The sequence below is a fragment of the Anolis carolinensis genome, unplaced genomic scaffold (assembly GCF_035594765.1).
Source record: "Anolis carolinensis isolate JA03-04 unplaced genomic scaffold, rAnoCar3.1.pri scaffold_7, whole genome shotgun sequence".
NCBI lineage: Eukaryota > Metazoa > Chordata > Lepidosauria > Squamata > Dactyloidae > Anolis > Anolis carolinensis.
Window position 1 is genome coordinate 34,071,414 of NW_026943818.1, and position 27,975 is coordinate 34,099,388.

The following is a 27,975-nucleotide window of genomic DNA, read 5'->3' on the forward strand; positions in this document are numbered from 1 at the left end:
ATCAGAAATACTGTAAATAATAAAATTATATATATATATATATAAACACACATACATATATAATAAGGTAATAATAACCTATAATTAATATAGAATATTGTTATCTTTATATAGTTGTTATATATAAGTACTACTGTAAATAATATAATTATTATGATATATATATAGTTAAAGATATGATTAATATAAAATATATTATCTAGTTATTAATTACATATAAATCAAATACTGTAAATACATTATTATAATATTTATAACTTATAATTAATATAAAAGATACTATATTATTACATTTATGGTTAATATATGTAAATGAATAATATCTCCCTCTGGGGAGATGGTGGCGGGGTACAAAAATAAAATTATTATTATTATTATTATATAGAATAATAAATTAATAATGACAAAAAAAATTGCAAAAGGACGGGGGAAATTTCATCCTAGATTTTCTGTTTTTTCTCCTCCACAGACATCCCAGTGTTTCTGACTCTCTCCATTGGTGTGGAATTTGCATAACCCCGCCCACTGTCTCCCCATAACCCTTTTGGACCATTGTGATAATGACTGAGAATGGAAACTCTTTTATTTTCTAGGATCTCCACCTGCCGATCTGGATTAGATAAGGATCCTCTTCCTTTTCCTTTCCTTTCTGTTTTTCCTTCCTTCTTTCCCTTCTTTCTTTCTTCCGTCCTTTCTTTCTTTCTCGTTCCCTCTTTCCTCTCCTTCTCAAGATGGTGCAGAAGAAAACCGAGCTCCAGGGCTTCCATCGTTCCTTCAAGGTAGGCTCCTTGTATAATATTATATCATATAATAACAATATGATAACCTTATAATAATATTAATACTAATAATAGTAATAATAATACTATAACACTACGTTATAACAATGCAATAGTAAGTAATGTAATACGAGCATAGCGATATAGTGTCACGTAATATAATATTATAATACTGTAGAATAATAATATAAAAGATATATTAAAATAAAAATATGAAAATATACAATGTATTATACTAATATAAAATATATTATAGATCATATAGTAATATAAAATATTACTATAATACTATAATAATTGTAATATTATAATATCATATTATAATAGTATCATATAATAATATCATATAGTATTATCATATAGTAATATCATATAGTATTATCGTATAGTAATATACAGTATTATCGTATAGTAATATATATAGTATTATCGTATAATATATAGTATTATCGTATAATAATATCATATAGTATTATCGTATAATAATATCATACAGTATTATCGTATAATAATATCATGTAATATTTATTATTTATTTATTTCAATTATTTATACCCCGCTCTTCTCACCCTGGGGGACTCAGGACGGCTTACATTATATCATATTATTATTATAGCAATATAATAAAGTAATAACAATATAATACGAAATTAAAATGTAAAAAATATACAATATAATATGCTTAATGCTATAATAAAATAATAGTAATGTACCGGTATATTGCTTTGCTATTGTAATATAATTAATACTGTACTATAATGTAATAGTAACATAATAATATAATGTTAAAATAAAAAAATGTACAATATAATATTTTAATATAATATAATACTATTTTACTATAATAGTAACAGTAATATATAATAATAGTAATTACCATATTATTACCATATTATTATTATATATTACTATTATAGTAAAATTATAGTAAAATAAATTGAGATGTAAAATATGTGATATAATGTGCTCAATGCTATAATAAAATGTGTATTGCTGTTATAATATAATGTAATATTGTACTATAATGTAATAGTAACATAGTAATAAAATAAAAATATGATATTCTAATAAAATATAATACTATCCTACTATAATAGCAATATATAATAATGTTGTAGAAAATATGCAATATAATATGCTTAATGCTATAATAAAATAATAGTAATGCCTATTGCTTTGCTATTATAATATAATTAATACCGTAATAATGTAATAGGAACATAATAACATAATGACAATAAAACAAAATATACTAATATTAGAGATAAAAAAACAAGAAAATTTTTTTCCCTACTTTAATATAAACAATTAGTGTTCTCCCACTTTCGTTGTGAAAACTTTATTAGTTGTCAATTTTTTTTCTCTTTTTCTAATTTTAAATACAAAACTTTCAATAAAAAATATATTACAAAAAAATACTAATATTTTATTATTATTATTATTATAGCAATATATAATAATAAAATGTAAATATATGTTATATTGGTTCATAATAATATAATAAGCATAATATAAATATCTTGATACAAGAATGATATAAAATATTATATATATTTTAATACAATAAATACATTAATATAATCTGCTTTATGTGTCTGCCTTTCTTGGTGTCTCTTGCACCCCTTTCACAGCCGGCGAAAACCAAGGCTCTTTGCAAATTAAGGCCTGTAATTAAGACCTTCCCAGGCCTTTCCTTTGCTAACGAAGGCCTTAATTAGCCCAAATTGGCCTCCCTGCCAAACCGGTCGGACCGGTTGCGGAGCTTAAAGCCAACCTTTTGCTTGCCGTGCACATTTTGCATCAACTTCGTTAATAATTCCATAAAATTACTTAACAACAGAAGCTAGATTGTTGGAGTGCTGATAAAAATATTTTTATTATATACCACTAATATATATTATAATAATACTAGCTGTGCCCGGCCACGCGTTGCTGTGGCAAAGTGGTGGTGGTATTGGCTAAAAATTGTTGTGTAATTTTTATTTGACGTTATTTGCATTTTTTAATTAATTTTATTGTAAGTTATATTTTTATTTATTATATTTTATTATTTTCTTGTATTATTTTTAGTTATTTTCTGTTATTATAGTATTTTATTGTATTAATTTTTTAGTGTTTTTTATTATTTTTTATTGGGTTGCTAGGAGACCAAGTTGAAGGAGCTTAGCCTTCTAACTGGCAGCAATAGGATAAAAGCAATTATTCCTCTCTCTCTAATTAGGACTTTATTTTTCTTTTCTTTTTGTTGTAGCAACCTAGAGGCGTGGATGATGGATTGTGTTGTCAAATTTCGAGGTTGGGAGGCCTGTAGTTTTGTTGTTTTGTGGGTCGCCGTGATGCCATCACTCTTTTATATATATAGATATTGATGTATTGCTACATGAAAAAGTAACCTAAGTTATAATAATAATATATTATTAATATAAGAATTCTTTTCTCCAGGGCCAGAATCCCTTTGAACTGGAATTCTCCCAATCGAACCACCTGCAGTCCGTCTTTGACTTTGAATGTCCCTCTCGGCCCGGTAAGAATCCCAGAATTCTGTATGTCAATAATATATATATCTATATGTATAATGGAACTGCAACTCCCGGGAGAAAGGACCTTGTGAAACTATATTTCCAGGCCAAAAGGACCTTGAGGAACTACATCTCCCAACAGAAAGGACATTGAACTACAATTCCCAATAGAAAAGACTTTGGGAAGCTAACACTCCCAGTAGAAGGACCTTGGGAAACTACATCTCCCAGCAGAAAAAAATATTGGGGAACTACAACTCCCAGCAGAAAGGACATTGAACTACAATTCCCAATAGAAAAGACTTTGGGAGGCTGAAACTCCCAGTAGAAGGACCTTGGGGAACTACATCTCCCAGCAAAAAAATATTGGGGAACTACAACTCCCAGCAGAAAGGACATTGAACTACAATTCCCAATAGAAAAGACTTTGGGAAGCTGAAACTCCCAGTAGAAGGACCTTGGGGAACTACATCTCCCAGCAAAAAAAAATATTGGGGAACCACATCTCCCAGCAGAAGAAATATTGGGGAACTACATCTCCCAGCAGAAGAAATATAGGTGAACTACAACTCCCAGCAGAAAAAAAATATTGGGGAACTACATCTCCCAGCAGAAGAAATATTAGTGAACTACATTTCCCAGCAGAAACAAAAATATTAGTGAACTACATTTCCCAGCAGAAAAAAATATATTGGGGAACTACATCTCCCAGCAGAAAAAGAAATATTGGGGAACTACATCTCCCAGCAGGAAAAAAATATTGGGGAACTACATCTCCCAGCAGAAACAAAAATATTGGGGAACTACATCTCCCAGCAGGGAAAAAAAAATATTGGGGAACTACATCTCCCAGCAGGGAAAAAAAAATATTGGGGAACTACATCTCCCAGCAGGGAAAAAAAAATATTGGGGAACTACATCTCCCAGCAGGGAAAAAAAAATATTGGGGAACTACATCTCCCAGCAGGGAAAAAAAAATATTGGGGAACTACATCTCCCAGCAGAAAAAAATATTGGAACTACATCTCCTTGCAAAAAGTACCTTGGGAAAGTACAATTCTCAGTAGAAAGGGCTTGTGGGAAGTAGAAATCCCAAGAAAAACGTCATTTAGGAACCTACAACTCCCAGCATAAAGGACCTTGGGAAACATCAAGTCCCGGCAAAACAAGAGTTCAGGGAAACTAGAAATCCCAAGAAAAAAAGACCTTCAGAAAACTACAACTCCCAGCAAGGAAAGACTTGGTGGAAACTACGAACCCAAAGAGAAAAAATAAAACAGACCACAGGAGGCTACAGTCTCCGTCTCACAAGGTTTGGGGAAAACTACAACTCCCAGGACCTCTTTTGCATTGAACCACGGAAGTGGAAGTCAAGGTTCTGAATTGGGAATGGTTTTTTTATCCCATGGGTGTGAATTTCAGGTTTGAATGTTGACAAGGGTTTGCATCACATTGTATCGCATTATTATTTTATTATTATGACACAGCAAACGAGATCTATATGCTGGATTTCGTATCACAAAATCACAAGTCGAAACACTTCCCAAGTGTCTAGGACTGAATTATTATTATTATTTTATGACACAGCAAACAAGATAGACATGCTGGATTTCGTATCACAAAATCACAAGTCCCAAGTGTCTAGGACTGTTTATTATTATTATTATTATTATTATTATTATTATTATTATTATTATTATTTTATTATGACACAGCAAACAAGATAGACATGCTGGATTTCATATCACAAAATCACAAGTCCCAAGTGTCTAGGACTGTTTATTATTATTATTATTGTTGTTATTATTATTGTTATTATTATTTTATTATGACACAGCAAACAAGATAGACATGCTGGATTTCATATTACAAAATCACAAGTCGAACACTTCCCAAGTGTCTAGGACTGAATTATTATTATTGTTATTATTATTTTATTATGACACAGCAAACAAGATAGACATGCTGGATTTCATATCACAAAATCACAAGTCGAACACTTCCCAAGTGTCTAGGACTGAATTATTATTATTGTTATTATTATTTTATTATGACACAGCAAACAAGATAGTCATGCTGGATTTCGTATCACAAAATCACAAGTCGAACACTTCCCAAGTGTCTAGGACTGTGTGATGTATTTTCGGAAAACCACATTATTATTATTATTGTGTTATTGATATTTTGTGTTGTGTTTTGTGTCCGCCCAGCCATGCCCGCCAGCGACCCCATCGACATCCCCGACGCCAAGAAGCGGAACAAGAAGAAGAAGCGCTGCCGGGCCACAGACAGCTTTTCAGGGAGGTTCGAAGGTATTATTATTCTTCTAATATTACTATTATTACCTTGCTTTTGAATGACGGGAATGGCCTTCATCCGTGGTCTGCCTTTCAGACGTCTACCAGCTGCAAGAAGAAGTCCTTGGCGAAGGGGCCCACGCCAAAGTCCAGGCCTGTATGAACCTCATCACCAACAAAGAGTACGCTGTCAAGGTAGGGAAAATATATAAAATATTGTATAATTAATATATATATATACTAGCTGTGCCCGGCCACGCGTTGCTGTGGCAAAGTGGTGGTGGTATTGGTTAAAAATTGTTGTGTAATTTTTATTTGACGTTATTTGCAATTTTTTATTAATTTTATTGTAAGTTATATTTTTATTTATTATATTTTATTATTTTCTTGTATTATTTTTAGTTATTTTCTGTTATTATAGTATTTTATTATATTAATTTTTAGTGTTTTTTATTATTTTTTATTGGGTTGCTAGGAGACCAAGTTGGAGGAGCTTAGCCTTCTAACTGGCAGCAATTGGATAAAAGCAATTATTCCTCTCTCTCTAATTAGGACATTATTTTTCTTTTCTTTTTGTTGTATCAACCTAGAGGCATGGATGATGGGTTGTGTTGTCAAATTTCGAGGTTGGGGGGCCTGTAGTTTTGTTGTTTTGTGGGTTGCCATGATGCCATCACTCTTTTATTTTTTTATATATATATATATATATATATATATATATATATATATATATATATATATATATAATACATATAATATATAATATGTATAATGTAGAGAATGCTTACAATATTGACAATACTTACAATATATAATAGGTATAATATATATAATACAATAAAATACATATAATATATAATGTGTGTAATACAGACAATACTTAAAATAAAATACGTATAATATATAATGTGTGTAATACAGACAATACTTAAAATAAAATACGTATAATAGATAATAGTTACAATATATAATAGGTATAATATATATAATAAATAAGATATTTACAATACATAATGCGCATCCTATAGACAATACTTAGAATATATAATGCGCATCCTATAGACAATACTTAGAATATGTATAATATACTGTATATACTCGAGTATAAGCCTAGTTTTTCAGCCATTTTTTTAAGACTGAAAAATCCCCCCTCGGCTTATGCTCAGGTGAGGGTCCTGGTTGGCTTATATTTGGGTCAGCTTATACTCGAGAATATATGGTACATTTCTTATTTTTCTCTATTGTTGTTGCTACGATTACATTTATTTTACTCTATTTTTATTATTATTATTAATACATTTATTATTTCACTCTGATCTTATTATTTCACTCTATTATTACATGTATTATTTTCCTGTATTTATTATTATTATTATATGTATTATTTTATTCTATTATTATTAAAAGGATACATAAGCACATTGACATTGAAGAAGATGGGAATAATGATTTGATCAGAGTTGGACAATCTTTGAGCTTGATGTAAATATTCAAAAACATTAAACCTACGGATGCCTCAATTAATGTCATTTTATTGGTATCTATTTTTATTTCTGAAATTCCCCACCCTCGGCTTATACTGGAGTCAATGTTTTCCCAGTTTTTTTGTGTTAAAATTAGGTGCCTGGGCTTATATTCGGGTCGGCTTATACTCGAGTATATACGGTATATAATACAATAAAATAATTGCAATATATAATATGTATAATATATATAATACAATAAAATACATATAATATACAATGTGTGTTATATAGACAATACTTACAATATACAGTACGCATACTCTACATAATACATACAATATACTATACGTATATAATATACTGTATATAATATGTGTGTGTGAATATATTTATTATTTATTTACAACATATATATTTTATATATGTATATATGTGCCTATACATATAGACCTATACATACACACAGAAATATATACATAAATGAATATATACACACACACCTTTACATAGATACACATTATAGATGCATACACATATATGCATCTAGATGTGTACACACATACATATATATACCGATACATACATATAGACCTATACAGATATATGCACACATATCTACGTATGCACAAATGCATGCGTATACACACATATAATAATTATTTTTATATCCCGCCCCATCTCCCCACATGGGGACAAGCCCAACAACATACAACAAATACCGCAATGTAAAATATACACAATATAAAATACAACAATATAAAATACGTAACAATCACAATAGATCAGCAACACAGCTTCACAGAGTTAAAAGCTTATATGAATATATATATATACACATACCTTTACATAGATATACATATATATTATAGATACACATACACACACACATATATATATTACACACCCCACACACAGAAATATAATAATAATATTAACTTTATATATTGCCCTATATCTGGCCAAATGGCAATGGGATTTGGCTTGGCGAAGGCCATCCGCCGGCTTTGTTTTTCTCTTGACCTTAATCTGTCTTGGCAGATAAACCGGCCGTCCTTGTGTTTGCCAAGTGATCCTTTCTATTTCTATACTGCCCTCTTGTGGCTGAGCTGTGCTTTGCATCCAAACCTGATGCCGGTTTAAATTTGTTCCCTAGATCATCGAGAAGCGTCTGGGCCACATCCGGAGCCGGGTCTTCCGAGAAGTGGAGATGTTATATCAGTGCCAAGGACACCGGTATGGCTTCAAATGTAGAAATTTAGGGGACGAGAAAGCGTCTCCCCGCATGTAGAAAGCGAGGGTGTCAGGGAAGGAAAACAGAATGGGCCCTGAATGGGATTTCCCATAGAATTGAGCCACAAGTGGGATCAAGCCGCATTCGTTCAACAGTATAATAATAATAATAATTATTATTATTATTATTATTTTTATTTTTATACCCCGCCCCACCTCCCCGAAAGGACTCGAGGCGGCTTACATGAGGCCAAGCCCAGGCCAAACAGGCAATACAAAACACAACAATCAAACAAATCAATCAACAATAAAACGGATCATAAAACGAATAAGGTCACATAAAATAGACATACTTTGTAAATACGTCCATAATAGTTTGCAGCTGAAATGGTTATTATTATTTTATTGCTATTACATTATCTATATATATAAAAGAGTGATGGCATCACGGCAATTCACAGCTAGTTATATGTATTTTATATTTTATTACAATAAAATTATAATAAACATAAACAATAATACTATATTGTTTTTATATCATATATTATAGTAATAAAATTTCTATATTATAATATATATAATTTAATATTATATTACAGTAATATAAGAACAATATAATTTCTATTGATATGTTACTATATTATTATATATCACAATATAATATAAAACCATTTAGCTGTTTGTGACTCCTTTATTTTATCGCTTTTAAACTCATTTGTTATGCAGTGCTTTTGACACAAAATAAATATAACAGTATATAAAATAGAATGATATAATTCATTAATATTCTATAATAGTAATATAGGTACAATAGAATATAATTTCTGTTGTTGTATTACTATATAATATTTTACTATATAAAATATAAAAATATGATTCATATATTATAGAATATAAATTATCATACATTAACTTAAAATTATTACTGTATTAGTATTGTATTACTATAGCCCACATTTTGTTATATTACAGTTATTATATTGCTATATATTATTTTAATGTTATATCTCCGCAGAAGATACAGTTATATATATATAGATATATATGTAAACATGTATGTGTACATATAGATATAGGTATGTATTATTATTTTTTATATCTCTGCAGCAGGGTCCTCAGTTGGTCCATGTAAGGGTCTAGATTGGTTTTTGCGGGGATTATTAAATATTTTAATATATAAAATATAAAAATATACAGTATAATCATTCATATATGTTAGAATATAAATTATCATACAGTAACTTAAAATTATTATATAAGGGCAGAAGGGCGGAATATAAATGCTATAAATAAATAAATATATTGTATTAGTATTGTTATATTACTGTATTACTATAGCACACATTTTGTTATTATATTACAATTATTATATTGCTATATATGGTTTTAATGTTATATCTCCGCAGAAGATAGGTATATATATAGATATATATGCATACATGTATGTGTATATATAGATATAGGTATGTATATATTATTATTGTTATTATTATATTATTATTATTTTTATGTATTTATTACAATATTTATATCCCGCCCTTCTCACCCAATAGGGGACTCAGGACGGCTTACAATAAAACACATATAAAAAATTGTACAATACATTTAAATTAAAAAGTTATTAAATTACATCAGACATTCATAAAAAAATACTTATAAAATACAGTGAGTCCATTTAAGGGTCTAGATGGGTTTTTGCGGGGGAAACAGCTAAAACGGGTCGAAATTTATCCTTTTACTTGGGTGCCAAATCAACGTTTTAATATGCTTTAAACATGATTATTTATAATAATAATAAATAAAACTTTATTTATATACCGCCCTATCTCCCGGATGGGAATCAGGGCGGTTTCCAATCATAAAAACAACACAATCATTGCATACCAAACATAATAACACATTATTAAGCAAAGTAAAAATACAATTATAGAAATAAATAACACTTACATGACCTGATCTTTTGTTTTGGAATGTTGGATTTTAATAACTGTTGCATTTTGATGTTTCTCTTTATTTTTATTTTGTGTCAAAAGCATTGGTACAGCAAATACATTTCAAATAATGGAAATAAAAAAGAAAAGAATGTTTCTCTATGTTTTATTGTTTTATCTGGGCTTGTTCCCCATGTAAGCCGCCCCGAGTCCCTTCGGGGAGATGGAGGCGGGATATAAAAATAAAGTATTATTATTATTAAATCTATTGATTGTATTGTGTTACATTATCTAATTGTTTTAATTGCTTATGTTTTATCTTTTTGTATTGTATATTGGCATTGGATTTTGCCAGATTGCGAGCCGCCCTGAGTCCCTTTGGGTGAGAAGGGCGGGATAGAAATGATGGAAATAATAATAATTATTATTGCAGTGTTTTTCATGTGTTTTATAATGATTGTGATTTTTAATGCCTTTTAAATTTGTTTGTGTGTTTTTGTATTTGATATTACTATATGCTGGTTTTATATCTGTAAGCCGCCCCGAGTCCCTCTGGGGAGATGGTGGCGGGGTACAAAAATAAAATTATTATTATTATTATTATTATTATTTTGTTCCAGGAACATCTTGGAGCTGATCGAGTTCTTCGAAGAGGAGGACCGCTTCTACCTCGTGTTTGAGAAGATGAGAGGAGGCAAGTGGGCCCTTGAAATGACTTAGAATTATTATTTCTGACCTTCTTCCTTGCTGGGGATGATGGGATTGGTAGTCCGGAAAAAACGAATCCCGTATTTGGCTTTTTCCAGGCTCCATCTTGACGCACATCCATCGCCGGCGCCATTTCAATGAACTGGAGGCCAGTGGGGTGGTGCGAGACATCGCCAGCGCCCTGCATTTCCTGCACAACAAAGGTAAGCGGACCGGACTTTGTCGCCCTCCGTATTTCCCTCCTTTCGCCCTCCGTGTTGTCACATTCTGCCTTTTTTTCCTCCTCTCGTCAGGAATCGCGCACCGAGATCTGAAACCGGAAAATATTCTCTGTGAGAGTCCCAGTCAGGTGAGAAATGCTCTACAAATAATAATCTATATATATAAAAGAGTGATGGCATCACGGCGACCCACAAAATACGTAATATGTGTAATACAAACAATACTTACAAGATATAATATGTATAATAATATATATACTTACAATAAAATACATATAATATATAATATGTGTAATATAATACTTACAATATATGATGTATAATATAGACAATGTATAATCTATATATATATATAAAAGAGTGATGGCATCACGGCACAAAACAACAAAACTACAGGCCCCCCAACCTCGAAATTTGACAACACAACCCATCATCCACACCTCTAGGATAATACAACAAAAAGAAAAGAAAAATAAAGTCCTAATTAGAGGAAAGGAATAATTGTTTTTATCCAGTTGCTGCCAGTTAGAGGGCTAATCTCTGCCCACTTGGTCTCCTAGCAACCAACTCAGCCAAGGGACAAACATCAAATTAGGTTATGATTTTACAAATTAAGCACCAAAACATCATGTTATACAACAAATTTGACAGAAAAAGTAGTTCAATATGCAGTAATGCTACGTAGTAATTACTGCATTTATGAATTTAGCACCCAAAAATCACAATATATTGAAAACATTGACTACAAAAATGCGTTGGATAATCCAGAACGTTGGATAAGTGAGACTCTACTGTATATCTATTTGAAGCATATAACAATGTATAAGGGTAATATAGAAGTGCTAAAGGGTCTTTGTTCAGAGTGTATTCAATAATAATATATTAATATATTTTCTAATATATATCTCTGTTTGAAGCATATAACAATGTATAAGGGTAATATAGAAGTGCTAAAGGGTCTCCATTCAGAGCATATTCAATAATAATAATATATCTCTGTTTGAAGCATATAATAATGTATATGGTAATACAGAAGTGCTAAAGGGTCTCTGGTCAGAGCATATTCAATAATAATAGTAATAATAATAATAATAATAGTAAATATCTCTGAAGCATATAATAATGTATAAAGATAATATAGAAGTGCTAAAGGGTCTCCGTTCAGAGCATATTCCATAATAATATATTATATTTTCTAATACATAACTCTGTTTGAAGCATATAACAATGTATAAGGGTAATATAGAAGTGCTAAAGGGTCTCTGTTCAGAGCGTATTCAATAATATTTCCTAATATAGATCTCTGTTTGAAGCATATAACAATGTATAAGGATAATATAGAAGTGCTAAAGGGTCTCTGTTCAGAGCGTATTCAATAATAATAATAATAATAATAATAATAATAATAGTAAATATCTCTGAAGCATATAATAATGTAGAAGGATAATATAGAAGTGCTAAAGTGTCTCTGTTTAAGAGCATATTCAATAATAATAATACATTAATATATTTTCTAATATATATCTCTGCTTGAAGCATATAACAATGTATAAGGGTAATATAGATGTGCTAAATGTGGACGAATGGATTAAGTATTTTATTATACTGTTTTAAATGTATTTATCGGATTGTTTTAAATTGATTGTTTTAGTTGCTATGTTTTATTTTTGTACTGTATACCGGCATTGAATTTGCCAGATTGTGAGCCACCCTGAGTCCCTTCGGGTGAGAAGGGCGGCATAGAAATGACGGAAATAAATAATAAATAAATTTCCGCTCAGAGCGTATTCAATAATAATAATAATAATAATAATATATATCTCTGAAGCATATAACAATGTATAAGGGTAATACAGAAGTGCTAAAGGGTCTCCATTCAGAGCGTATTCAATAATAATATATTAATATATTTTCAAATACATAACTCTGTTTGAAGCATATAACAATGTATAAGGGTAATATAGAAGTGCTAAAGGGTCTCTGTTCAGAGCGTATTCAATAATAATATTTCCTAATATAGATCTCTGTTTGAAGCATATAACAATGTATAAGGATAATATAGAAGTGCTAAAGGGTCTCCGTTCAGAGCGTATTCAATAATAATAATAATAATAATAGTAAATATCTCTGAAGCATATAATAATGTAGAAGGATAATATAGAAGTGCTAAAGTGTCTCTGTTCAGAGCTTATTCAATAATAATAATACATTAATATATTTTCTAATATATATCTCTGCTTGAAGCATATAACAATGTATAAGGGTAATATAGAAGTGCTAAAGGGTCTCCGGTCAGAGCGTATTCAATAATAATAATAATAATAAATATCTCTGAAGCATATAATAATGTATAAGGGTAATATAGAAGTGCTAAAGGGTCTCGGTTCAGAGTGTATTCAATAATAATAATAATAATATACCAATATAATAATGTTTAAGGGTAATATATAATTGCAGAAGGGTCTTCATTTGGAGCCTATTCCCATGGAGTAAACAACAAAACCACTGGACCAAATCACACCAAATTTGGCCACAAAAGACAATATGGGAAGGGGAATAGAGTCCCAAATTGCTCCGAAATACACCACACACAACTTGACACTTACATGGCTCCTTCCTATCTTCTGCTCCCACCTTGAACAGCACTGAACAGCCTTGCAGCTTCAAAAACAGGCTGCTTCCCATTACATTATTTTCCGTAACAACAGACTATGCCACACCAACACATAGCCAAGCACAGCTAGACATATTTCAGACAGGAAACAACCAGAGCCAGCTAACACCTCCCAACAAAGGATTCCCCCAGGGAGGAAATGACCACCCTTTGAAGCTGCAAGCCCATTCAATGCTAATCAAGGTGACTTAAGCCCAAATACAGCCTAAAATACATTATCAAATGCATTTAAAACATGTAAACATATCAAAAGGATGAGTTTGAAGCCCCCCCTACCCTTTTGGGTTCCTTATTTACCCCTATATATCTCTCTCTTAAAGGTTTCCCCGGTGAAGATCTGCGACTTCGACTTGGGGAGCGGGATCCAGCTCAACGGGGACTGCTCCCCCATCTCCACCCCGGAGCTGCTCACCCCGGTAAGGCCTCCACCCCAGACCCCCTCAGTGGGAAGGCCTTCTCTGTGTTGGCCCTCATAATAATAATAATAATAATAATAATAATAATAATAATAATAATAATATACCTGCCTAGAAGATCTGGGGGTAGAGGACTCTTACAAGTAAAACAAGCAGTCAAAGAAGAAGAACATGCCCTGGTAGAATATGTAAAGCAAAGAACCTGCTTTGATTGAAGTCAAAAATCAGAAACTCTTCAAAGCACAGCAGACAAAAAATCAGTACAAGAAAACCGCACTACAAACTAGAGCAGAATCGGTACAAGAAAGCCGCACTACAAACTAGAGCAGAATCGGTACAAGAAAGCCGCACTACAAACTAGAGCAGAATCGGTACAAGAAAGCCGCACTACAAACTAGAGCAGAATCGGTACAAGAAAGCCGCACTACAAACTAGAGCATAATCGGTACAAGAAAGCCGCACTACAAACTAGAGCAGAATCGGTACAAGAAAGCCGCACTACAAACTAGAGCAGAATCGGTGCAAGAAAGCCACACTACAAACTAGAGCAGAATTGGTACAAGAAAGCCGCACTACAAACTAGAGCAGAATCAGTACAAGAAAACCGCACTACAAACTAGAGCTGACAGCTGGCACAACAAAACATTGTATGGAAAGTATGCTGAGTTGCATATATCTTCTTTGCTGTGTCATACAATAATAATAATAATAATAATAATAATAATAATAATAATAAATAATCCTGGCAGAACAAAACAAGCATCATCAACAAGAAAATGTATACATAATAACTGGCCTTCTTTGTGTCTTCCCTCCTCCTTGCCCTGCAGTGTGGCTCGGCGGAGTACATGGCCCCGGAGGTGGTGGAGGCCTTCAGCGAGGAGGCCTCCATCTACGACAAGCGCTGCGATCTCTGGAGCCTGGGGGTCATCCTCTACATCCTGCTCAGCGGGTACCCGCCCTTCGTGGGCCACTGTGGCACCGACTGCGGGTGGGACCGAGGAGAGGCCTGCCCCGCCTGCCAGGTAGGCCATGGGAAAGGAAGGAAGGAATGGAGGAAGGAAGGAAGTGAGGAAACTCACCCCTCTTCCATCTCTCACTCCAGAACACCTTGTTCGAGAGCATCCAGGAAGGGAAGTACGAATTCCCGGACAAGGACTGGGGCCACATCTCCTTCGGGGCCAAAGATCTCATCTCGAAGCTCCTGGTCCGAGATGCCAAGAAGCGCCTGAGCGCCAGCGAAGTTCTCAAACACCCCTGGGTGCAAGGGGTGAGTGAGAGGGGGGTGATGGGAATTATGATTATTATTAATATTATTAAAGCCTAGTATTTAAAAATCGGACATTGTTATATTATTTTTTAGTCTGACATTTTGAAAACCCAACATTATTATTTTTCAGTGTGCTCCAGATAACACCCTTCCAACTCCAATCATCCTGCAAAGGTGAGTAGAACTTGCTTTTCACTGTCTACCTCTTCATGGGAGAGTGGGTAGAACTTGCTTTTGTTTTTCACTGTCTTCTTCATTGGTAGAGTGGGTAGAACTTGCTTTTGTTTTTCACTGTCTACCTCTTCATTGGTAGAGTGGGTAGAACTTGCTTTTGTTTTTCACTGTCTTACCTCTTCATTGGAGAATGCTATAGAGTTGGCCCTGCCTGGCAGAGGGGGACTGGACTGCATGGCCCTCTGTCGGGAGGGTTTTGTGTGTTCCTGCCTTCCAGAAAGAAGTTGGGCTGTATAGTCCTCTGTCAGGAGTGATTGAATGCTGTCTTCTGTCTGGCATAAGGGTTTCGGATTGGATGGTGTCTGGAACATTTTGATTGTGTCTCCCTGCCTGACAGGGAGGTTGGGCTGTATGGCCTTCTCTCAGGAGGGATTGGATGGTGTCTTCCTCCCTGGAAGAATGGAGCCGGACTAGATAGTCATCCGTTGGGAGAGACTGGATGGTGTCATTCTGTCTGGACGAATGGGGTCGGACTAGATGGCTGTCTGTCCGTCGAGAGGGTTTTGATTGTGTCTTCCTGCCTGACAGAAGGGGGGTTGGGCTGTATGGCTCTTTCGCAGTGGTTCCCAAACTTATTTGGCCTGCTGCCCCCTTTCCAGAAAAAATATGACTCAGTGTCCCCTGGAAAGGGGGCGTGGCTTAGAGGGGTGGGCGTGGCTCCTGCTCAAGAGGGTGGGGCTGAGCTTCTCCCCTAGTCCAAGATGCAGGGCTGGGAGGTGGAGGGGAGGTGGGCGGGGCCACAAATGGGCGGCCAGGACTGGGATGGGCGGAATTACAAGCTCTGAGGTAGGGCTGAGCTTCTATCCCTGTCCTGTGGTGCCTGCCAGGACACAGAGGGCGGGGCCTCTTCCCAAGTGCCTGACAGGGCTGAACTTCTATACCCCGCCCCCGTGTACTCATAAGCGCGTCGGGGAGGTATACAGAGGCTCTTGGGAAGATGCCCCGCCCTTCAGTCTTAAAAGGCCTCTCAGGAGAGATATAGAGGCTTAGCACTGTCTCGGGCTCTTGGAAGGTGGCCCCGCCTCATTCCCTAGCTCCCCCTCTGTGTCCCAATAAGTGCCTCAAGAGAGTTATAGATGCTCAGCCCTGTCTCGGGCTCTTGGGAAGAAGCCCCGCCCTTTAGTCCTAAAAGTCCTCTCAGGAGAAATATAGAGGCTCATCCCTGTCTCGGGCTCTTGGAAGCTGGCCCCGCCCCCACCCTAGCCCCGCCCTTTAGTCCTAAAAGGCCTCTCAGGAGAGATATAGAGGCTCAGCCCTGTCTCGGGCTCTTGGAAGGTGGCCCCGCCTCGTTCCCTAGCTCCGCCCTCTGTGTCCCAACAAGTGGCTCAGGAGAGGTATAGATCCTCAGCCCTATCTCAGGCTCTTGGGAAGAAGCCACACCCACTGCTCTAGCTCCACCTTCTGTGTCCCAACAAATGCCTCAAGAGATATAGATCCTCAGCCCTATCTCAGGCTCTTTGGGAAGAAGCCACACGCATTCCTCTAGCTCAGCTCCTTGTCCTAACGGGCTCAGCCCTGTCTCTGGGGGGTGGTAGCACCCACTTTGGGAATCACTGGAAGAGATCGGATGGTTGGATGGGATCGTCTTGGGTGGGCTCTTTCCGGTCTCGGCGCTGACCTCTTCCTCCCTCCGCCCCGGCAGGAAGAGCAGTGCCAAAGAGCTGACCTCCTTCGCGGCGGAGGCCATGGCCGTCAACCGGCAGCTGATGCAGGACGACGAGGCGGCTGCGGAGGAGGCGGCCGCCTTCCCCCCCATCATCATCAAGGCTACCTCACGCTCCATGCAGCTCTCCCCGCCGTCCGAGTCCAAGCTGGCCAAGCGGCGACAGAAGGCGGCGGCGTCGAGGGCGGCCTCGAGAGCGGAGCCCCACCAGCACCTGGTCTCCCCCTTGGTCCTGGTGGGCGATCTCCTGTGACCCTCCTTCCTCGCTCCTTTATTTTTCCTTGGGAGGAAGCAGATCCGAGCGGGCAGGTTTCCAAGGTTCCGTCTTGTTGTAAACACTGGCTTATTCTTTCCCTTTCCTTTTTTTCTTATTTTGTAAATTTTTCCACATGTAAGCTACAGAGTTTTACTTTGAAACAAAGAGAACCGAATTTAAACGGGATTACTTTTTTTTTTTACGCTTCTCTCGAAATCAACCAAAGCTTTGTCGGAAGGAAGGTTTAAAACTCGGGATGGGCAACGTGCGGACGGCAGGAGGATGGGTTCGGTTTTCCGCGGACCCCGGATTCAAAAGTGTGAAATTGCATCAAAATTTGCAATCGTATATTTGCGTTCGGGGTCACGGCGATCCCACAAAACTTTCCTACGCCGTTTTGGCAATTGCAACTTTCATCTACTTTTTGTCTTTTGGTAAACAGGAAGTGGTGTCTGTTTACTTTCAGTCGAGATTTTTTTTCGAAAGGCGTTGCTGCCCTCTAGTGGAAATTTTGGGGTGTTATGTATTTGCAATGGGTTGCTGTGAGTTTTCCGGGCTGTCTTGGCCATGTTCCGGAAGCATTCTCTCCCGACGTTTTGCCTACATCTATAGCAGGCAACACATCTCACAATCTCTGCTATAGATGTGGGCAAACGTCAGGAGAGAATGCTTCTGGAAAATTGACAGCAACCCAGTGATTCCAGCCATGAAAGCTTTCGACAATGCAAATCCTCTCGCCGCCACATTTGCCCATGCCTGGTTTAAATCATGATCGATTCTGTGCTGTGAAAAAGTGGGACATCACTCAATGCTAATATTCGTGTCTAATTTTCTTTTTTCTTGTTGATTTCTCTCCTTTGTGTTTATACCTGCTTGTACCTGACCGTTGTCGTTCCTCGAGGGCTTCCCAGGAGGGTCATTTTGACCACGTTTTTCTACCCGTTTTCTGTTTTTCTTTGCTCTCCCGAAATGACGACGACGGGAGCCCTCTCCGCACTGCATAGTTATAGCGCTATAGATCCACTTTAACTGCCAGGACGGTCGTGAGAATTAGCATCGTAATGCTTCTCTGGACGACAAATCCGTAATCAGCTGCCGGAAAGTGGTTTCGTACCGTTATAATCGTGCTGTGCGGAAGGGTCGCAATGAGTGTTCAGAATCACGGCGATCCCACAAAGCTCTCGGTTTTCTCTAAAATTGGAATGCCAAAAATGTGGGGTGTCGGATGTTGAATCATTGTGAAGGCTGTCATTCTCCCACTGTTTAATTTTCGGGTTCACCATTACGAGCACTTTTTGTTTTTTGGGGATCTGTGAAAGCCGATCAGGCGCGAGAATCCCATTCTTCCATCCTTGGGTCTTAAAACGGGGACATCGAGGAGTGCGTTTCGTCTCAGCGGGGTCCGGTCTTGATTTAAATAAAACGCACTTTTGCAATACAAGTATTTGCTCAGGGGTATCCCTTCCAGATGTTGTCAGACGATTCGCTCCCAACACGTTGCCTAAGGAGCGTCGGGACCCGACAACGTGCGCCGTTTCAAATAAGATTCCTTGCGTTTTCCACGAGATGATATTCTCTGAATATCAGTTTGGTGGAGTTGCGGGTTTGCAGAGTAGTCGGAAATTCTTTCGAGGTGATGCGAAGGCTAGTTCCGTTGCACGTTGGGTGACTAGTTTCGGACACGGAGAACCCGGGCTCGTTTCTCCAGAAATTTGAGAACCGGGTTCTGGTACAGTTTCTCCTTTTAAGTGCTTTATTATTTTGTGTGCGCAAAAGCTACGAAGCCAAGCATCTCTCTCTGTGCTTTCTCTAGGGCAGTGATTCCCAAAGTGGGCGCTACTGCCCCCTAGTGGGTGCTGCAGTGATTTAGGGGGGCGGTGATGGCACCTATTAGGACATGGGTGGGGCCAGGGGAGGGGCGGGGCCTTCTTCCAAGAGCCTGAGATAGGGCTGAGCCTCTATACCTCTCCTGAGAGGCCTTTTAGGCTAGGGGCGGGGCCTTCTTCCAAGAGCCTGAGATAGGGCTGAGCCTCTATACCTCTCCTGAGAGGCCTTTTAGGCTAGGGGCGGGGCCTTCTTCCAAGAGCCTGAGATAGGGCTGAGCCTCTATACCTCTCCTGAGAGGCCTTTTAGGCTAGGGGCAGGGCCTTCTTCCAAGAGCCTAAGATAGGGCTGAGCCTCTATACCTCTCCTGAGAGGCCTTTTAGGCTAGGGGCAGGGCCTTCTTCCAAGAGCCTGAGATAGGGCTGAGCCTCTATACCTCTCTTGAGAGGCCTTTTAGGCTACGGGTGGGGCCTTCTTCCAAGAGCCTGAGATAGGGCTGAGCCTCTATACCTCTCCTGAGAGGCCTTTTAGGCTAGGGGTGGGGCCTTCTTCCAAGAGCCTGAGATAGGGCTGAGCCTCTATACCTCTCCTGAGAGGCCTTTTAGGCTAGGGGTGAGGCCTTCTTCCAAGAGCCTGAGATAGAGCTGAGCCTCTATACCTCTCCTGAGAGGCCTTTTAGGACTAAAGGGCGGGGACAGGGCTGAGCCTCTATACCTCTCCTGAGAGGCCTTTTAGGCTGGGGCGGGGCCTCTTCCCAAGAGTGTGAGACAGGGCTGAGCCTCTATATACCTCCCCTGAGAACAGGGGAGCGGGGTATACAGGTTCAGCCCCATCAGGCACTTGGGAAGAGGCCCCGCCCCCTCCTCTAGCCCCACCCCCTGTGTCTTGGAAGGCACTGCAGGACAGGGATAGAAGCTCAGCCCTATCTCAGAGCTCGTAACTCTGCCCATCCCAGTTCTGGCCCCGCCCACCTCCCCCTCCCAGCCCTGCACTTGGACTAGGGGAGAGGCTCAGCCCCGCCCCCTTGAGCAGGAGCCACGCCCACCCCTCTAAGCCACGCCCCCTTTCCAGGGGGGGGGGGGGCGGTAGGCCAAATAAGTTTGGGAACCACTGCTCTAGAGTAAGTTTCCCCCAGAGCCTGCCTGTGTAGCATTGCAAATCTAAGGCGTCCCGGCATTGATCCGGGAATCTTCCCGCATTTCTTGGGCTTCCCTTTGGAGACGATAAATGGGTTTAGGACACAACTTTCCAACTCGAGGTGCTTTCCTATAAATGCACGAAATGTGAAATTAGCTTCACTGAGAGTGCAACTCTTCCTGCACATTGAAGAACCCACAGAATGTGCTTCACTCAAGAGTGGAAATCGGCATCCTAAGATCCTATTTTAATCCTAGGATTTGCTCTTTAGGAGTTCGTCTGGCTTTCTGTTCCTCTTTGCCCATCTTGGATTCCTGTGTCTTTGGTGATTCTGAGAACCCTTCCTTTTTGCTGAAGAGACATACTATGCAATAGGTGTTTGGAGCAGGCCACATCACCGAAAAAAGGGTCTTTTTTTGGTGTGTCGGGTGTATAATCTGTTTTGTGATCAGATATAGATTGTAGTGTTATGCGGGAAAAAAATACTTGAACTAAATAGTGAGGCGTGGATGCCTCTCTGTCAGGGAAGCCCTCGTAAGGAAGCAGGTTGGTTTCGTTTTTATTTTTTGGCCGAGAAGTAATGGCGTCGGAGGCCATCTGCTTCCCAATCCTATTAGCAGAAAGCTTGGGGAGAGTTGTTGGAAAAATAGAGATAGAAAGGATTAGCTTCTGGTCTCCATTTGTCTGTATGCTGTGCTCAGACGTAACCGCAAGAGGGTTCTATAGATCGAAAAGGATTAGCTCCTGGCTTCTCGATCGGTATGGATCCAGTGCTCAGTATAGAGATAGAAAGGATTAGCTTCTGGTGTCCAGTTGTCTGTATGCTGTGCTCAGACGTAACCGCAAGAGGGTTCTATAGATCGAAAAGGATTAGCTCCTGGCCTCTCGATCGGTATGGATGCAGTGCTCAGTATAGATATAGAAAGGATTAGCTTCTGGTCTCCAGTTGTCTGTATGCAGAGCTCAGAGGCAACCACAAGAGGGTTCTATAGATAGAAAGGATTCGCTCCTGGTCTCTCGGTCTGTATGGATCCAGTGCTCAATATAGAGACAGAAAGGATTAGCTCCTAATCTATCGGTATGGATGCAGTGCTCAGTACAGAGACAGAAAGGATTAGCTCCTGGCATCTCGATTGGTATGGATGCAGTGCTCAGTATAGAGATAGAAAGGATTAGCTCCTGGCCTCTCAATCGGTATGGATGCAGTGTTCAGTAAAGATATAGAAAGGATTGGCTTCTGGTCTCCAGTTGACTATATGCAGGGCTCAGAGGCAACCACAAGAGGGCAGTCTATAGATACAAAGGATTAGCTACTGGCCTCTTGGTCTGTATGGATGCAGTGCTGCGTAAAGAGATTGAAAGGATTAGATCCTAGCCTCTCAAATCGGTATAGATGCAGTGCTCAGTATAGATATAGAAAGGATCAGCTTCTGGTCTCCAGTTGTCTGTATGCAGGGCTCAGAGGCAACCACAAAAGGGCAGTCTATAGATAGAAAGGATTAGCTACTGGCCTCTTGGTCTGTATGGATCCAGTGCTCAATATAGAGACAGAAAGGATTAGCTCCTGGCCTCTCGAATCGGTATAGATGGAGTGCTTAGTAAAGAGATAGAAAGGATTAGCTCCTGGCCTCTCGATTGTTATGGATGCAGTGCTCCATATAGCGATAGAAAGGATTAGCTCCTGGCCTCAATCGGTATGGATGCAGTGCTCAGTAGAGATAGAAAGGATTAGCTTCTGGAAGGAAAGTGGCATCCTCTAGAAAAGCTACGGTATGGAAGTTTGTAGGTTTAGGATCTGATTCGGAATGATTTTGAAGTCATAATGACAGCAGTTCGAATTCAGCGAAGAACGTCCGCGATATGTGGCCAAAGGTTGTTGCAGGATTTCCTTGTCTCTCGTTGTCTTTGCGGCCATAGTTTTGGAGAAAAGGGATGCGGTTTGTGACATATAGACACATCACTTCTTTTTGTTTTCAATTGGCGTGAAGCGCTTCGCCTGTTTCCGGTCTTCCTTCCCGGAGAAGGGTTCGTCTCAGGATTATTTCACGACGGGCGCCCAGTGCTTTCTAGATCGACAAATAAAAAGGCCTTAGAGTCGAAGTAAAGTTGTGCCGGGACTACAATGAATGTGGCTTCGAATAAAACAGTATATTCTTAATTTTCAGATCCTGTGTAGAAAAATGTCCCGATTTCGCCTCTTGTTTAGACCGAACAAACGAGGATTTTCGGGACCTAAACGTCCTTGCACTACACGTCCCAGCGTCCCCGGTAGTCCAAAAATGTAGCTTTTTTCTATGATCAGAATCTCCTTCTTTGTGTTGAGAAAACAGCCTCGCAAATCCCATTGAAAGCAATGCGATTGTCCGACCTTCTTTCCATGTCCTTTGCTTTCGAAACCCTCGATTTGCAGTATTTCGCCTTATATATATTCCCAGGACGTGAATCCCAAGACATTGCCTGAATTTCTTTCCTTTTGTCGGTATAGATAGAAAGGATTAGCTGCCGACCTCTATAGAGATTAAACCTTTATTATTATTATTATTTCCTTCCGTATCCAGGGATTTAAATAGATTTAAGGCTTAGCAAAACCCTCTCTATTGGAAATTCCTTTCAAGATCTTTAGTTTTCAACTCTACAAAGATTAACCCTTGCCAAAGTATTTTTCCCCCCTTTTGCTTCCTTTGTATAATAACATTGTTGGAAATATTTCTGTTTTCTTTTGTTTTTATACCTCGATTATTACCTGCAAATCTGAGGATAGGTTTGGGAGAAGCGACGTCTCCGTTTCCTTGATTTTAACGTCTATTTAGAACCGGTTAGTACTATTTTGACTGTGAAATGTTTTCTTTTTTGTTTAACAAGAAAAATATGGAGATTTTTTTTCTGCCGAAGGGTCTTTTTTCGTGGGGGGTTTCTTTCTTTTTTTTTTTTTGGATGCAGAAAATCATCTTTACATCTCCGGAGAGTTATAAACGCAGAAGAATCTTCCAGGAGAAGACTGGGTTTTTGTTTTTGTTTTTTGAAAATGAGGACAGAAGGAAAAAGAAAAAAAAAGAACAATAAAATATAGAAAACAAACGAGAAAAAAAAACTTTAAAAAAGACAAAATGAAACAAAACAAAAAAAAACCAAGCACTTTATTATGTACCAGGTGGACTGATACAGCGCGATGGGACTTTTCTCCCCTTTGTAACACCTTGTCAATGCCAGAATTTTTTGTATTCTGTTTTGTAAGAATTTAATAAATGCATTGAAAAACATTGGAGTGTGTAACTAGTTTTGAGCTGAGAAACGTGGACAAGAAGCAATGTTCAGAGGCAACATATATATATATATATGTGTGTGTGTGTGTGTTTATATGTATATATACATATATACAATATAATTTACAATAATATATAATTATAACATATTACATTGCATTATTAGTATTAAATCATATTACGATACAATATTATGAATATTATATGTATATACAATATGTTATAATCTATATATATAAAAGAGTGATGGAATCCTGGCGACCGACAAAACAACAAAACTAAAGGCCCCCCAACCTCGAAATTTGACAACACAACCCATCATCCACGCCTCCAGGTTGATACAACAAAATGAAAAGAAAAATAAAGTCCTAATTAGAGGGAGAGGAATAATTGTTTTTATCCAATTGCTGCCAGTTAGAAGGCTAAGCTCCTCCAACTTGGTCTCCTAGCAACCCAATAAAAAATAATTAAAAACACTAAAAAATAAATACAATAAAATACTATAATAACAGAAAATAACTAAAAACAATACAAGAAAATAATAAAATATAATAAATAAAAAAATAACTTACAATAAAAATAATTAAAAAATACAAATAACATCAAATAAAAATTACACAACAATTTTTAACCAATACCACCACCACTTTGCCACAGCAACGCATGGCCGGGCACAGCTAGTATACATATATACAATATAATTTACAATAATATATAATAATTATAACATATTGTATATACATATAATATTCATAATATTATACTGTAATATGATATAATACTAATAATGCAATATAATAATATTAATTATATACAGTAGAGTCTCACTTATCCAACATAAACGGGCTGGCAGAATGTTGGCTAAGTGAATATGTTGGATAATGAGAGATTAAGAAAAAGCCTATTAAACATCAAAATAGGTTTTGATTTTCTAAATTATGCACCAAAATATCATGATATATTGAAAACATTGAGTACAAAAATGCGTTGGATAATCCAGAACGTTGGATAAGCAAGTGTTGGATAAGTGAGACTCTACTGTATGTGTGTGTGTGTTTATATGTTTATATACATATATACAATATAATTTACAATAATATATAATAATTATAACATATTGTATATACATATAATATTCATAATATTATATTGTAATATAATACTAATAATGCAATATAATAATATTAATTATATATTATATTTTACATGCGATATCTATATATATAAATGAGTGATGGTATCACGGCGACCAACAAAACTACAGGCCCCCCAACCTCGAAATTTGACAACACAATCCATCATCCATGCCTCTAGGTTGATACAACAAAAAGACAAGAAAAATAAAGTCCTAATTAGAGGGAAAGGAATAATTGTTTTTATCCAATTGCTGCCAGTTAGAGGACTAATCTCTGCCCACTTGGTCTCCTAGCAACCAACTCAGCCCAGGGGACAGGCAGAGTTAGGCCTCACTTAGGCCTCTTCCACACTGCCTATAAAATACAGATTATCTGATTTTAACTGGATTATATGGCAGTGTAGACTCAAGGCCCTTCCACACATTAATGGACTTAATGTCAGGGAAAAACCTTTACCCTTTACCTTAACTACCACCAATTCCTCAATACTTTATTTCCCATACCACCAGACTTCGCCACAGCAACGCGTGGCTGGGCACAGCTAGTTATTATATGTTATTGTAAATTATATTGTATATACATATAATATTCATAATACTATATTGTAATATGATATAATACTAATAATGCAATATAATAATATTAATTATATATTATATTTTACATGTGATATTACTAATAATATTACAATATATTGATACAGTACAATATAGTAATTTGTTACCAGTATTGTACTAGGCTAATATAATATTGTCTGTAAATTTAATTTGTAAGCCGCGCTGAGTCCCCTTCGGGGTGAGAAGGGCGGCATATAAATGTAGTAAATAAATAAACCATAAGGGACAGTCTATAGATAGAAAGGATTACTTACTTGATCTCTCGTTGTCAGATTATGATGATCTTCCAATTGTAATGTCTTGGCGGTGGCATGTTCTTTTTCATCTGTCCCGGTCAGGGTTGGCTTGACATGCCTTCCTCTTGGCACATTTCTCCCTCCATTCGTGCCTTTTCAAATTCCACAGCACTGCTGGTCACAGCTGACCTCCAGCTAGAGTACTCAAGGGCCAAAGCTTCCAAGTTTTCAGTGTCTATTCCACAGTTTTAAGGTCATTTTTAAGCCCATCTCTTTTCCTGTCCACCAACATGCTGTTGAGTGCGATGTCTGCAACCAGGTGTATAACAGGGTTGGGAGGGCAATCTATATATATAAAAGGGAAATGAAATTTCAGCCTAGGACATAACAAAACTACACATCCCAGAAACTCTAAACTTGCCAGCACAACCCCTCATCCATGCCTCTACGTTCATACAACAAAAAGAAAAATAAAGTCCTAATTAGAGGGAGAAGGAATAATTGCTTTTATCCAATTGCTGCCACTTAGAAGGCTAAGCTCCGCCCACTTGGTCTCCTAGCAACCCACTCAGCCCAGGGGACAGGCAGAGTTAGGCCTCACTTAGGCCTCTTCCACACTGCCTATAAAATACAGATTATCTTATTTAACTGGATTATATGGCAGTGTAGACTCAAGGACACAGAAATCTATAATACGTGAAAAGATACAGTTGTCCTATTACTAACTAATACAGTATAGTCTCACTTATCCAACATAAACGGGCTGGCAGAATGTTGGATAAGCGAATATCTTGGATTATAAGGACTGATCAAGGAAAAGCCTATTGAACATCAAATTAGGTTATGATTTTACAAATTAAGCACCAAAACATCATATTATACAACAAATTTGACAGAAAAAGTAATTCAATAGGCAGTAATACTACGTAGTAATTACTGTATTTACGAATTTAGCACCAAAATATCACGATGTATTGAAAGCATTGGATAATCCAGAACTTTGGATAAGCGAATGTTGGATGAGTGAGACTTTACAGTATATAAAAATGTAATGTACGTTTGTAGGACTGAGTAAACAAGAAAACCACTGAACCAAGTCACACCAAATGTGGCCTTCTAGCAGGCCTCCATTTTAAAGTTTTTCCTCAGGTAGGCCTCAAAGTCCTTCTCAGGTAGGCCTCCATTGTAAACCTTTCCCTCAGGTAGGCCTCGAAGCCTTCCTCAAGGAACCCTTGAAGCTTTCCTCAGGTGGGTGTCCATTTTAAACCTTCCGTCAGGTGGGCCTCCATTGCAAACTTTTCCCTCAGGTAGGCCTAAAAACCTCCCTCAGGTAGGCCTCCATTTTAAACCTTCCTCAGGTAGGCCTCAATGTTAAACCTTCCCCTCAGGTAGGCCTAAAAACCTTCCTCAGGTAGGCCTTGAAGCCTTCCTGTTAGGCCTCCATTTTAAACCTTCCCTCAGGTGGGCCTCCATTGCAAACCTTTCCCTCAGGTAGGCCTAAAAACCTCCCTCAGGTAGGCCTCTATTTAAAACCTCCCTCAGGTAGGCCTCTATTTAAAACCTCCCTCAGGTAGGCCTCTATTTAAAACCTTCCTCAGGTAGGCCTCAATGTTAAACCTTTCCCTCAGGTAGGCCTAAAAACCTTCCTCAGGTAGGCCTCCATTTTAAACCTTTCCCTCAGGTAGGCCTAAAAACCTCCCTCAGGTAGGCCTCCATTGTAAACCTTTCCCTCAGGTAGGCCTAAAAACCTCCCTCAGGTAGGCCTCCATTTTAAACCTTTCCCTCAGGTAGGCCTAAAAACCTCCCTCAGGTAGGCCTCCATTTTAAACCTTTCCCTCAGGTAGGCCTTGAAGCCTTCCTCAGGTAGGCCTCCATTTTAAACCTTTCCCTCAGGTAGGCCTAAAAACCTCCCTCAGGTAGGCCTCCATTGTAAACCTTTCCCTCAGGTAGGCCTTGAAGCCTTCCTCAGGTAGGCCTCCATTGTAAACCTTTCCCTCAGGTAGGCCTAAAAACCTCCCTCAGGTAGGCCTCCATTGTAAACCTTCCCCTCAGGTAGGCCTTGAAGCCTTCCTCAGGTAGGCCTCCATTGTAAACCTTT

At 37.7% G+C, this 27,975-nt stretch overlaps 1 protein-coding gene and 1 long non-coding RNA gene across 3 annotated transcripts; one reads left to right on the plus strand and one right to left on the minus strand.

Annotated features, from left to right (window-relative positions):
* Positions 1-565: 565 nt before the first annotated feature.
* Positions 566-27,312, minus strand: LOC134293286 (uncharacterized). The gene is made up of 4 exons (XR_010000293.1): positions 25,896-27,312; positions 10,959-11,240; positions 5,644-5,782; positions 566-787 (listed from the first exon to the last, which is right to left on the minus strand). It is a non-coding gene; the product is annotated as an uncharacterized LOC134293286 (long non-coding RNA).
* Positions 648-23,885, plus strand: mknk2 (MAPK interacting serine/threonine kinase 2). 2 transcript variants are annotated; one of them, XM_062960428.1, is made up of 13 exons: positions 648-779; positions 3,222-3,303; positions 5,509-5,610; positions 5,693-5,790; positions 8,215-8,294; positions 10,843-10,916; positions 11,029-11,133; positions 11,224-11,279; positions 14,146-14,241; positions 15,072-15,266; positions 15,347-15,511; positions 15,642-15,685; positions 17,388-23,885. In XM_062960428.1, the coding sequence occupies exons 1-13, from the start codon at positions 732-734 to the stop codon at positions 17,659-17,661; spliced, it is 1,419 nt and encodes a 472-aa protein (XP_062816498.1). In that variant the 5' UTR covers positions 648-731; the 3' UTR covers positions 17,662-23,885. The 2 variants fall into 2 exon arrangements, with proteins under 2 accessions (XP_062816498.1, XP_062816497.1); XM_062960427.1 differs by having other exon boundaries at positions 11,029-11,279.
* Positions 27,313-27,975: the final 663 nt, after the last annotated feature.